This window comes from Corvus kubaryi, unplaced genomic scaffold, assembly GCF_017639235.1.
Source record: "Corvus kubaryi isolate FWS band 111438036 unplaced genomic scaffold, C.kubaryi_AGA036_p1.0 37284, whole genome shotgun sequence".
NCBI lineage: Eukaryota > Metazoa > Chordata > Aves > Passeriformes > Corvidae > Corvus > Corvus kubaryi.
The window spans coordinates 104050-117935 of NW_024581088.1; the positions used below are offsets into that span (position 1 = coordinate 104050).

General features: G+C 47.1%; 1 protein-coding gene and 1 long non-coding RNA gene across 2 annotated transcripts; both read left to right on the top strand.

The window, feature by feature from the left end:
• The first annotated feature begins 413 nt into the window (after positions 1 to 413).
• Positions 414 to 1763, top strand: LOC121663490 (centrosome-associated protein CEP250-like). The gene is made up of 3 exons (XM_042025795.1): positions 414 to 556; positions 826 to 972; positions 1154 to 1763. Exons 1-3 carry the CDS (start codon positions 434 to 436, stop codon positions 1400 to 1402), a joined length of 519 nt encoding a protein of 172 aa, XP_041881729.1. The 5' UTR covers positions 414 to 433; the 3' UTR covers positions 1403 to 1763.
• Positions 1764 to 5747: 3984 nt separating this feature from the next.
• LOC121663494 lies at positions 5748 to 6604 on the top strand. Its single transcript, XR_006015653.1, has 2 exons — positions 5748 to 6178; positions 6500 to 6604. It is a non-coding gene; the product is annotated as an uncharacterized LOC121663494 (long non-coding RNA).
• The last annotated feature ends 7282 nt before the right edge of the window (positions 6605 to 13886 follow it).

Here is a 13886-nt window from a genome sequence, read left to right on the forward strand (position 1 = left end):
TGAGACATGTTGAGCTTTTGACGGGGTACCCTTCCTTCTCGGACCAGGGTAATGGAGCAGAGGAGGCTGCCGTTCTGCTAAGTTCTTTATTTCATAGTCTCATAGTTTTCTTGAAGGCAGAGTTCAAAGGGGGTTACATGATAAAGCCAAGCAGCAACAGCAGGCAAAACCAGCTTCTTCTGTATGTTCTATATGCTCCATATACTCTATACTCTGTATGCTTTATACACACTATACACACTATACATTATACACTCTATACTATATACTATACACTCTATATTTTTTCTTACAGAAGTGTGGATTATATTTGTTAACTGACCAATAAGATTAATACACAATTCTAGTTTTTCTTTTCTTAACCTATCCTGGTCTAATTCTAACAGTCGTAAGCCTTTCTCAAGTACTACATAGGTATTACACAGATTTGTGTATGCAGTTTCTATTGGCTCTTATTGTTGAGTTGGTAGTCAAGAGACAGACACTGGAGAAATTGCAGCTTCGGAAGGATCTGCTGGAGCAAGAGAAGGATGAGTTTGCTGTGGCTCTGGGGAAGGTATGGACACCGAGGCAGCACCTGTGGGAGAGGGAGTTGTGCCAGGCAGATAAGCCCAGATGCTGTTTCTGGCAGTAAAAGAGAGGGACACTGTTGTTGTTCTTGGAAAATGGTAATCCAACCAGACAGGCTCTTTGGGGTCATTGGTCCCCATGAGCTTATTGGGAGCTTTGCCCTGGCAGTAAGTCAGAGACAGGGGAGGTGGAGTTGCTGCTTGCAGTCTGGGATTTTGCTGCTCTTGTTGTCCCATCGTTCTTTTGCCTCTCCAGGCAGAGCGGTCAGTGGCAGAGCTGACAGGGGCTCAGAACAAGCTGAATGCTGAAAGAACTGATCTACAGGCTGCAGCAGCAAAGATGAGCAGCATCAATGAAGCTCTTGCATTGGACAAAGTGCAGCTGAACAAACATGTGTGGCAGGTGAGCAGAGTTGCCAGAGATACTGCCAGGTGTTCGTCTCCAGCTGCAGCTGCTTCTCAGCCTTCTTGCCTGAGGGGACAGTCTGACCAACTGACTGTGGCAGTGTTCCTTTTGTGTCTGAGCCAATCTTTCATAGTAATTCTCCCTGTACTTTATTTCCTCTATGCTTCTGTGACTGTAGCTGGAGCAAGAGAAGGAAGTTTTGTCTGCTAAAGTGGACGAGATGGAGAGAGAAAAGATCTCTGAGCAGGAGAAGCTGAACTTCTGTGAAAGAGCAAACGAAGAGCTCTGCGTAGAGAAAGCCCGCCTAGAGCAGCTGCTGAAGGAAGCAGAGGAGCAACAGGAACAGTTGTGGATGGAGCTGAGGACACTGGGAGAAGAGGAAGCAGAAACCCAGGAGAAATTCCGTCAGGTGAGACCAAAAATGTAGTCCATCCATGTGGACATTTGGCTGCTTGGATGAGGAAAGCTTTACCTGTTGGATTCTGCAGTGGTTTTGTTGAGAGGACACATGGTAGTACTAGAGGTCACTTTGTTTGCTCCTTTTTGGAAATGTGTGTGTGCCTTGCAGAGCTGTTCTGCAGTTCTCAGAGTTGTCCTCTGCTTCTACAGAGTCTTCTAGTTCACCTTTGTTGGCCTCTTTTTTGGCTCTTGATCAGCTGCAAAGAGATGATTGTGTTGTCCATGAATCTGAGTGCATGACAAAAGATGTGGCAAAAGAATCAAACTGTGGCAAAAGAATCAAACTGTGTAGCTCTGAATCCTTTTTCTGAAACAAAAAAACAGGTCCCATGTTTCTGTTGATGCTTTTTGTCATGAAGTTGGAGCATGTCCAGAGAAGGGAACGGAGCTGGGGAAGGGTCTGGAGCACAGGTGTGACAAGGAGCGGCTGAGGGAGCTGGGGATGGCTGAGCCTGGAGAAAAGGAGGCTCAGGGGGCACCTTCTCACTCTCTCCAACTCCCAGCCTTCCTATTGTTTATGTGAACACTATCTAAAAAATGTGAACAGTGTAATTCTATCTATATATTGTCTAAAGTAAGGAATTCTGTGAAAAGGTAACACTGCTGCAGCAAGAACTGTGTTTAAGGTCTCTGCTACAGCTTTTTAATGTTTAAGGCACTTAGCATATGTTTCTATGGAAGTTAAAAATCTATATTTCTATTTCACTTTGGTGTGGCTTCATGTATCTCGGCTTGTCCAAAGGTTTTAATTCAATCCCTGTCCTTTGGCTTCCCTCTGGGCCTGAGTCCAGAGGAGCTTTCGCTCCAACAGAGACTAAATCTCTCACCGGTTTTAGAGTACTGCATTGAAAGTCTGTGTGCTTTCTCTTCTTTCCCTGTTCCGAGAGAGTTCTTTGGAAACTTGTGTTAATCTGTGAGAAGGTTGTAACATCGGAACTACTGATTTCAGTGCCTTTATCTGAACTTGATATATTGTTATCTCTATTATTATTTAGATGCATTGTTTTAGACAGAACTAGGGGGCTGGAAGAGAAAAGTGAAGGAAAAAGTTGTAGAGAAGGGGCAGAGAAACTAGAGAACCTAATTTAGGATTGAAATCCATCGGTCTGCCGGTTCAGGCTCCTCGAGGAGGTGGTGAAGGAGGTCGGTAAGGAACTTCCACGTAAGCAGTAGTGTAGGTTTGCGGAGGGGTTTGGCAACACCTGTCCCGTGGACTATTTGTTTTAGCAGAGGATTAAAGATACCGGGAATGTGAAGAAGAATGCTATTTTGTGTAGTTCAGTGCCAGCATTAAAGCGTGTCTTGGCCCGAGGAATGTGCCGCAGCGTTTCGCGCCCCCGCATCGCTCAGTGGAGGGAGCGGAAAGGGGAATCGGTTTTCGAGGAAGCCCCGGACCGCGTGTCAGGGCGGGATGTCCCCGAGCTGGCAGGAGAATGGGCAGCTGCCGTCCCGTGCTGGTGGTGTGCCCCGGGTCTCCGAGCTACGGCCGCGCTGGGCGGGGGTGATGCTGTAGCAGGGAAAGGAAGGGCCTGTGCTTTCCAAGGTGGGGTAGGAGCGGCGAGGTGCTTCGTGCTGGCAGCTCAGTTTGGTGTTGCTGATGTTTTCAGAGCGGAAGCAGATCGATTGGCCTCTGGTGCACTAGAACAGGATCCAAACCTTAAAATTTATTTCTCACTGCTGGTTACTGGGGAGTTGTGCTGATCAAGTCTGGATTTGATCTTTTGAACAGTAAAGCATACAAAAAAGCTGAATCTAAGATACAATTCAGTTTGTCCTCGCTCTACAGGATTGAAAAGGCATAGGAGAAAGTTTCACGAAGGATGTCCGGATTTCAGGCGGCTTTCTCGAAAGCTGTTTATTGCATAGGCGAGGTTACAGCATTTCAGGGAGTGGGTATCAAGAGCCAGCCCTACAGCTGCCAGCTCCGGCTGTAGGCATACCTGAAGTCGCTTTCTGTTCAAGTTACAAAGCATTAGATACTTTTCTTTGCAGAGTATCTTAATACATAACAACCAGTAAGCACCATACACAATACCTTTATATTTATAAATATTTTATATTTATATGTAGTGGTTTGGTCTAAAATACTCATTACTGTTTATCTTCTGTGAGATAAGAATTAGGAGAAATGCAAAGCAGGCACCAAACTTGAAAGAATATAAAGAAGTTTATTAACAGACCTAAAAGAGGAAAAAAAAAAATTATGCCACCTTCAGAACTCTCCTCCTCCCCCCACCTTCCTCCCTTCTCCCACTGACAATGTAAAAAGACAACCCTTAAGATGTTCAGTCTGTTTACCACTTCCATAATAACCTTGTTCAGTCCATTTAGAAAGAGAAGTCTCTTCTTGCTCATGCTATGAAAACATTATCACAACGAGCCAGCCGCCCACTTCCAAATATTGTTCAGTCCGTTTAGGAAGAGGAGTCTCTCTGCCTGCATGTGAGTCCCTTCCCCCGACTTGCAGCTTTTCCCGAACTGCTTTCGAGGGCCCACTCTTGAAGTTTTTTGGGGTACAATTTTAAGGTTGAGCCGTTCAGAAACAAAACCAGAGGCCCTTCTCCTTCCCTGGGAGCAAAGGGTCTTCATCATCTTCATCGTTAGGACTATCTCTGGGAGCATCTCTAGGAACTGAGGTTTCTCCTTTCCCATTTGGAGCAAAAGTCCTCATCTGGTCCATCTCTCCCTGTCCAAACTTCTCATGAAATTACAGCTGCGTCAGCATCTGCCTATCTCAGTGCAGGTGCTTTTGCTTACAAGTTGAACACTCCACCCCCCATATCTTCATGAAATGACAACGGGATACTCTGACGTATCATAGCTTCACAACAGAATTTCAGCTTTAAGCATCTCCTCCCTCTCTTCCCTCATGTTTTCAGCTCTTCACAGCAATAAAAGGGTTACTCTCACCTCAGCCTTGCAGCTTTGCAGCTGGAATGTTGAATTTTTCTTATCGCAGGGGAGAGGGGGGAGAGCCAAGCCGCTCTGGCTGCCCACGGCAAGGCAGTGGGGGGGGGGGGGGGTCCATGGCTGGAACAGGTCCATCGACTCCAGGATGGCCGTGGCCCAGCCTGGCCTGGCCCAAGCAGGGCCTGGCCGGGCCCACTGGCCCCCACACAGGGCCTGCAGCAACCTGCCCCAGCACCGGAAACGAGAGAGAGCTCGGAGGGGGAGTTTGTCTATTCTTAAGTGTGGATCACAGAGGCGGTCACAATTTTAAGTGGCTTAAAGAATTGTCCATATTCAAACTGGCCAGCTGATAGGTTCTATCAGGTCCCAGAGGAAACTGTAAGCACCCCTCAGCAAGGACATCCCTTCCGGGACTATGCTTGCTAACCTATGACAGCCTATAGCCTATCATAACTACTACCATCACCATATTATAGTCATGATTATCCAATCACAAGAGTAAGTATGTTACAATTTAAGCTTACAATGGAAAATCCCAGACCTCTCTTCCTCTTGCTACATCGACATTTCTTGTTTGCCTGTGATATCTCTCTTTTTTGGTAAAGACATGTTTTCTATTTACTTTTGCTCTTCTTGAGAGTTATTTACTTGGTGAAAAACATCTTTGTTTGTAGTCACGTACCTTTGTCCTCATCCTAAAAATCTCCTTCCAACTCATCTCCAACCTTTGCCTTCTCAGTTACTCAGCAATCAGTGTTTCAGCAAAACGTCTTTTACTCTATATCAAAACTTGATTCCATTTCTACCTCATCCTCAGTTTCTACATTCAGAGATCTTTCTGCCAAGCCTACATATCTGTGAAACTTTCTTGCCAAACTTTCATCCTTCCCAACAAAAAGGAAAGGGAAAGAAAGCTCTATTTGTTGGGGAGGTACTCGGGGGGTTGCATCTCGATGCATATGACCTGGACGTGTGCACCTAAGGATCCTTAAAATAAATACCAAGGTAAAATCCCTTTTCCCCTTCTAACCGTGTTTGACTCTTGATTTTAAGACCAGGAAAAGGCATCAACAGGAGTAAAGGATTAAAAGAGGTATTTGTTTGAAAGGTCTTCAAAGGCACTGGGACCTGAAGCAATTCTCAAAATGGACCCTGAGACAGACCCCAGGTCACGAGTTCTTCACTCTTTCATAGGTTTGGTTTGTTGGCATAGCAGGGTTAATTCTTCAAATTCAAAGCTTTTTCCGTCGGCTCGTTTCCCCCTTTGCGGCTCTTTGGTTTATACTTTTGGCCTAGGATGGTCTCGGTGTCCTTGGAAAGCGGGGCCAGAGAGGCTTTGTTATGTCTGCTTAGCACGAGAGAGCAGAAATTAACAGGCTACAAGAAACTTCAGAGTCACGCACCGAGCAGTACAAAATTTGAAATATACAAAAGTGAAAACCTAAGGCATCAGACCCATGAGATAAATTGGACAATACATTACAGTTGAAATGCACGACCCCAAAGCGCTACACAATTTTTTCTGCACTGTAGAGCTGAGCTAGTGCCAAAGACAGGCCCGGCCAACGGACAGACTTCCTTTGCTGCATTAAAAACAACCTGACTTAATAGTCCGGGAAATCTTTCCGCTTTTCAAGCGCGCTAACGATCTCCAGCTTTGCGTCTCAAGTATTTTCCATGCTAAGATTGCTAACGATGCACTCGAGGATGCTCCGTACGCCAGGCGAGGAATGGACCGGTGCCAAATTGGAGGAATCGCGTTGTGAATTCTCCCAGGCGCATTGCTTTGCCGAGACAGATGTAACGATGCGCACGCTCGTCGTAATCCAAAGCCGTAAGAAGTAAAAGTTTTTCTTTATTCTCTGCTGCTGCTCTTATACCTCTTCACAATTACGGTGGCTTATTAAGATTGGCTGTTAACAAACAATGACAAAGCTATCTAACAAGCAATGACCATTCAAGCAGTAATACAATTAGCTATACAAGCGAAAGTATAGTTGGTGACATATCACATGCACATTCCTTCTTATACGCGCTTAATGTTCCGTAACAAGAACATCTACTTCTTGTGTCCAGAACGTCTTCTTTCATCAGTTATGTTCTTGGCTTTCACTGTGACTGCAAAGTCTCATGAGTCAATTCTGACCATCTCTAGGTCTGACTCTGCGAGGCTTTCAGACCGGCCATCAGCCTCGTCATGGGCGTGCTGGTATGCGAGAGGATACGGCAACTTCAGAAAGCCAAGATACGGCGGGAATAGGAAATGCGTACATATACCTAAACGGCTGCGAGAACCTTTAAACTTCCTGTCTTGGGGTGACCTTATGATGTGTATCCCATATTGCTGCTTATGCCCAGAAATTAATTTTTGTGCTTTTCTGTGCCTCTAAACTGAGCCTGAGAGGGGGAAGGAAAAACTGAGCAAAACTTTTTCAAAGCAGTTTGCAGCTTGTTCAAGGTCAAGTAGAGATAGTGACTTTTCCCCCCCCCAGCTGCGGCAGGGGAGCAAGGAAGCCCCAGCTCCAAGGAGACCAAAGGGAGGACTCCAACACTTTCCCAGGTTTTTCCTCCACAGCGAAACATTTTATTATTTAGCCTTATTTTCCTTTTCCCGTGTGTTTGGTAAATAGTTTTATCTCCTTCACTTTCCTTCGAGGAAAATTTATTTTTTCCCGAACCTGGGTGGGGGAAGGGGTTTGTACCTTCTCTCAGAGGTATATTTCTAAATTTGGCCAAACCGGAACAAATTTAGTGGCGCCCAATGTGCGGCTCGAAGGAAAGTGAAAAAAATAAAAAACCTGTGCTAATTACATTTTGGTTTGAATTTACTTATTCTGTGTTGGAGTAAAGTAATCACCATGTTGGTTGAGTTCATAATGTCTCTCTGTCTTGATGTACTCATGTCTTTTTGGTCCTTAGGCTTCATTGAGGTACTGATTTTTTTTTTGGTCCCTAGGGTTGTTTGCCTATCCACAACTTGCTCCAATCTTGTCCCTGATATGTAAATTTTACAGAGCAGGGAGACGAATCAGGATTTCTATCTTCTTGTGCTCGGTGATAATGATTTATAAGAAGTTGACAGAGGTACAGGCAGCTGTTCGAAGTGTGTATGATAAGTGGTTTCTCCGTCCTAACCCCAGTCCTAGCTTCAGTAGCCTGTTTTGGGAATTTATTAGTAATTGCACCCAGATTGTTAGAGGAGGAGGAGATGGGGTTTCCCTTCCCTTTAAATTTGATAGGTCATCTTTTGAGAATGTTCAGTTTCCCCTGGATGTTAAAGAGACCACCCTCCTGGTATTTAATCTGGTAAGCTTCCTCTATGTGCTCTGTATGTCTCGCAGCTTGTCTAGAATAAGAGCTCAGATTTCCAGGGTGACTGATGAGACACCTGACCCAGAGGTGGAACATCCTGAGTGGTGTGGGGAATGGGAGGATATGGGCCAAATCTTGAAGAAATTCTCTGACCCAATGGTTTGCAAGTTTCCCCCTGAAAAAGTTCAGAAACCAGCTGAGGTGGCAAAATATCTGAAAGAGAAATACAATGACAATTCCAATGAGAACAAGCTCCTTGCAATATGTTGAGCTTTGGCATATGCCTATCGCACATTGCAGCAGGTAATGGTAGAGAGGCAGGAAGATCAATCAGCAAAGCCTGCAGATACCCCAGTCACTCAGGCTGCAGATAAACCAGACAGCCAGCCCAAACCAGATGGAGAGTCTAAGCCACTGACAGTGGCTCCTGTCACAAGGAAAAAGCACACAACCAAAACTGATCGCCCAGTGAAAGATGATGATGATGCAGGGGAAGGGACCTCAAAAGATGCAGGGGAAGGAACCTCAAAACCACCAACGGACTCAGGCACACAAACCATTACTGAGTCCATGTCCATAAAGGACCTTCACAGCCTAAGAAAGGATTACACCCGACGGTCCGATGAATCCATAATAAGTTGGATGGTCCGTATTTGGGATGCGGCAGGTGATGATGTGATGCTGGACGGTGCTGACGCGAGGCATTTGGGATCCCTGTCACATGATCCAGTGATGAAAAGGGGGGCTGACTCTACCAGTCTTTGGAGGCGGGTTTTGACAGGCGTGGCCAAAAGATATATGTGCGGAGATGATCTCTACATGCAGCAAACCCAGTGGAAGACCATAGAACAAGGGATCCAGCGCCTGAGAGAACTAGGGGTGGTAGAGGTTATCTTCGCAAATGACCCAGGATTGAGAAGTCCAGACCGGGCCAGAGTTATTCCGTACATCTTGGGCCACCAGAATACGCTTCTGCTTTAGCAATAATGAAACCGGACTACGGTGCAAATGAGACCGTGTGGGATATGGCAGTGAAGCTCCGAGCATATGCAGACTCTGTGCATGGCCCAACACATGCAAGAATCGCAGCTGTGGAAACACGTATGCAGAAAATGGAAGATAAGATGGAAAGGAATCACCAGGAGATTAAAGAGTGCCTTCTCCATGGACGTTCCCCAGAGAGAAGGTACATCCCATGAAGTGAGCTGTGGAATTTCCTGTGTGACAGTGGGGAAAACATGAGGAAGTGGGGTGGACAACCCACTTCTGCTCTGGCAGCACGAGTGAGTGAATTGAAGGAGCACAAGTCTCAGAAAGGAGGATCTACCAAAAAGGAAGTAGCTCCAGTTGCCTGTAGCCAAACTGCCGGAAATGATGGAAAAGACGATGGCATGTCCAATTCCCATGAAGGAACCTCTAATATACAGGCCCAGGGAAAGAAGGATAACCAGGCATAGAGGGGCCCTGCCTCTAGCCAGGTAGAGGTCAGGGAAAACCGTGTTTTTTGGACTGTGTGGATTCGTTGGCCTGGTACATCAGAACCACAAAGATATGATGCCTTGGTTGACACTGGTGCGCAGTGTACAATAATTCCATCGCAGCATGTGGGGGTAGAATCTGTTTCTATTGCTGGTGTAACAGGTGGATCACAAAATTTGACCTTGGTGGAAGCTGAGGTGAGCCTGACTGGAAATGAGTGGAAGAGACATCTCATTGTGACTGGCCCAGAGGCCCCGTGCATTTTGGGCATAGACTTCCTCCGGAACGGGTATTTTAGAGACCCAAAGGGACTCAGGTGGGCTTTTGGAATAGCTGCTGTGGAGGCAGAGGGCATTAAGCAATTGAACACTTTGCCTGGGCTATCAGAGAACCCGTCTGCAGTCAGCCTTCTGAAGGTGGAAGAACAAAGAGTACCAATTGCTACCTCAACAGTGCATCGCCGGCAGTACCGGACAACTCGAGATGCTGTGATTCCCATCCACAAGATGATCCGTGAGCTGGAGAGCCAAGGGGTGGTCAGCAAGACCCACTCACCCTTCAACAGCCCCATTTGGCCTGTGTGCAAATCTGAAGGAGAATGGAGATTGACTGTGGACTATCGTGCCCTGAATGAAGTGACTCCACCACTGAGCGCTGCCGTGCCGGACATGTTGGAGCTCCAGTACGAGCTGGAGTCCAAAGCAGCGAAGTGGTACGCCACTATTGACATTGCCAATGCATTTTTCTCCATTCCTCTGGCAGCAGAGTGCAGGCCCCAGTTTGCTTTCACCTGGAGGGGTGTGCAGTACACCTGGAACCGACTGCCCCAGGGGTGGAAGCATAGTCCCACCATCTGCCATGGACTGATCCAGACTGCACTAGAAAAGGGTGAGGCTCCAGAACATTTGCAGTACATTGATGACATCATTCTGGGGGGGAACACCGCAACAGAAGTGTTTGAGAAAGGAGAGAAAGTTATCCGGATTCTCCTGGAAGCTGGTTTCGCCATTAAGAAGAGCAAAGTCAAGGGACCTGCCCGAGAGATCCAGTTCCTGGGAATGAAATGGCAAGATGGACGGCGTCAGATTCCCACTGAGGTCATCAATAAGATCACAGCAATGTCACCACCAACCAACAAGAAGGAAACACAAGCTTTCCTAGGTGCCATAGGCTTTTGGAGGATGCATATTCCTCAGTACAGCCAGATTGTGAGTCTTCTTTACCTGGTTACCCGCAAGAAGAACGATTTCCATTGGGGCCCTGAACAGCAACAAGCTTTTGCCCAAATCAAGCAGGAAATCGCTCATGCAGTAGCCCTTGGCCCAGTTAGGACAGGACCAGAGGTGAAGAACATGCTCTACTCTGCAGCCGGGAGCCATGGCCTGTCCTGGAGCCTTTGGCAGAAGGTGTCTGGTGAGACTCGGGGTCGACCACTGGGATTTTGGAGCCGAAGCTACAGAGGGTCTGAAGCCAACTACACCCCAACAGAGAAGGAAATCTTGGCAGCCTATGAAGGAATCCAAGCCGTCTCAGAGGTAATTGGCACTGAGGCACAACTCCTCCTGGCACCTCGACTACCAGTGCTGGGGTGGATGTTCAAAGCAGAGGTTCCCTCTACCCACCACGCCACCACTGCCACATGGAGCAAATGGATTGCTCTTATCACACAGCGCGCCCGTATCGGAAAACTGAACTGCCCTGGGATTTTGGAAATAATTACAAACTGGCCTGAAGGTGAAAACTTTGGTCTCACTGATGAAGAAGAACAAGTGATACGTGCTGAAGAAGCTCCACCGTACAACCAACTGCCATCAGAAGACACACACTACGCTCTTTTCACCGACGGTTCTTGTCGCATCGTAGGGATGAAACGAAAGTGGAAAGCAGCCGTATGGAGTCCCACACGACGGGTTGCAGAAGCTACTGAAGGAGAAGGTGGATCAAGCCAACTCGCTGAACTCAAAGCTGTTCAACTAGCCCTGGACATTGCTGAAAGAGAGAAGTGGCCAAAGCTCTACCTCTACACTGATTCATGGATGGTAGCCAATGCTCTGTGGGGATGGTTAGAAAAGTGGGAAAAAGCTAATTGGCAGCGTAGGGGAAAACCAATCTGGGCTGCTGAAGAGTGGAAAAACATCGCTGCCCGAGTAAGAAAGCTGGTTGTGAAAGTCCGCCATGTAGATGCCCATGTCCCCAAGAGTAGGGCTAATGAAGAACACCAAAACAACAAGCAGGTAGATCAGGCTGCAAAGATAGAAGTGTCACAGATAGACTTGGACTGGAAACACAAGGGAGAGTTGTTCCTAGCTCAATGGGCCCATGATGCCTCAGGCCATCAGGGCAGAGATGCCACCTATAAGTGGGCACGAGATCGAGGGGTGGATCTGACCATGGACAGTATCTCCCAGGTGATCCATGACTGTGAGACATGCGCTGCGATCAAGCAGGCCAAGCGGGTGAAGCCTCTGTGGTACGGTGGGCAATGGTCCAAATACAAGTATGGGGAGGCCTGGCAGGTTGATTACATCACACTGCCTCAAACCCGCCAAGGCAAGTGCTATGGGCTCACAATGGTAGAAGCCACCACAGGATGGCTGGAGACCTACCCTGTGCCTCACGCTACTGCCCGGAACACCATCCTGGGCCTTGAAAAGCAAGTCCTTTGGAGGCATGGCACCCCTGAGAGAATCGAGTCTGACAATGGGACTCATTTTAAGAACAGCCTTATTAACACCTGGGCTAGAGAACATGGCATTGAATGGGTGTACCATATCCCTTACCATGCACCAGCTGCAGGCAAAGTGGAACGGTGCAATGGATTGTTGAAAACCACTTTGAAGGCACTGGGTGGGGGAACTTTCAAAAATTGGGACCAGCATCTAGCAAAGGCCACCTGGTTAGTTAACACCCGAGGTTCCACCAATAGAACGGGTCCAGCCCAATCTGAATCCCTGCATACAGCAGATGGAGATAAGGTCCCAGTAGTGCACGTCAGAGGTCTGATAGGAAAGCCTGTGTGGATAAATTCTGCCTCGAGTACAGACCAACCCATCCGTGGGGTTGTCTTTGCTCAGGGACCTGGTTGCACATGGTGGGTAATGCAGAAAGATGGAACAACACGTTGTGTACCACAGGGAGATCTGATTGTTGGGTGAAAACCACCTGTAGTGTGAAATGCCTGTGTACCACTGCTTGCTGAGTGTCACTGTCACTGTTCATACATAGCTGTGTGTGTATATATATATATATATATATGTATTAATGTGTGTGTAGAATTAGAATATATTAGTTTGGGCATTGAGTCAACAATATGGGATAAGGGGTGGAATGTCTTGGGGTGACCTTATGATGTGTATCCCATATTGCTGCTTATGCCCAGAAATTAATTTTTGTGCTTTTCTGTGCCTCTAAACTAAGCCTGAGAGGGGGAAGGAAAAACTGAGCAAAACTTTTTCAAAGCAGTTTGCGGCTTGTTCAAGGTCAAGTAGAGATAGTGACTTTTCCCCCCCCAGCTGCGGCAGGGGAGCAAGGAAGCACCCAGCTTGCTGCTTTCGAGTCAGCTTTTGGCCAGTTGTTTTTCAGTTTCTTGTTCTCCGGAGAGAGACTGAGAGTTGGATTTTGCTTTTCCTTCTCTGGAATTCTGGATTTTCTCCCTTTTCTACTGGACTGCTTTCAACCTCAGAGCACATCGGGAGGACTTTCCATCGGGCACAGAGGGCCTGGCCCTGGCCCAAGCCCCAGCTCCGAGGAGACCAAAGGGAGGACTCTAACACTTTCCCAGGTTTTTCCTCCACAGCGAAACATTTTATTATTTAGCCTTATTTTCCTTTTCCCGTGTGTTTGGTAAATAGTTTTATCTCCTTCACTTTCCTTCGAGGAAAATTTATTTTTTCCCGAACCTGGGTGGGGGAAGGGGTTTGTACCTTCTCTCAGAGGTATATTTCTAAATTTGGCCAAACCGGAACACTTCCCCATAAACGTTTTAGATTCTGGGGCCTACCGGAGCCTTGCAGAAAACTTCTTCGTTAAAAATGCTACCATGGAAACAGTGAGGAGGCAGATTTCCTTGCCTCTAGCAGACTTAAGCCCTCGTGCAAGAAATGCCGCAAGAAATATATTCCTAGGGCTCATGAAAATGCTTTGTGAGAAGCAAATATTAGGAAGAAGCAAAGATCATTAAAAGAGGACAATATTCTCAAAAAGCACTTCCCCAGAGGTGCAAAGAAGTCCCCCAAAAGTTTTCACACAGCACCTAACCCATGTCTCTTTATGTGCCTCACAATTAGCTGAGTGCTGCTGCCCCAGAAATACTCAGGAAATTTTCAGGCACAAAAGGCTAAGGCCGTTCGGCACCTGCACGGAGCACATGTTTGCCTGCTCGGTCAAAACCGGTCGGAAACTACATATTTGCTCATAAAGCGATGCACAGCAGCGCATATTTGGGCCGCTGGGGCTTGTGCTCTGCAAGCTATCCAGCAGTGGAAATGCTCATGACATTCGCCTGCTACACTACCAACATCACTGTCATTAGGTCTCCCCCTCCTAGGATTTCTACTCAAATGGGGGGAAGAGCAACTGTGCTATGAGGAAGAACGCCCCCTCGCTAGTCCTTCAGGCACTTCTAGTTAAAAAAAAAAAAAAACAGATGACCTTCTCCACGCAGCAAGGATGGATCCAGCAACTCCATCATGTATTCGATTGCAGTCTCCAGCTCTGGTGTATCACACTGGGCTAGCACATATGTCAACACA

Excerpts from the sequence above, each read along its gene's own strand:
- LOC121663490 (XM_042025795.1), top strand. The coding sequence starts at position 434 with ATGCAGTTTCTATTGGCTCTTATTGTTGAGTTGGTAGTCAAGAGACAG. Across the intron at positions 557-825 it reads TTGCTGTGGCTCTGGGGAAG|GCAGAGCGGTCAGTGGCAGA; the intron begins GTATGGACACCG and ends TTGCCTCTCCAG. Across the intron at positions 973-1,153 it reads TGAACAAACATGTGTGGCAG|CTGGAGCAAGAGAAGGAAGT; the intron begins GTGAGCAGAGTT and ends CTGTGACTGTAG.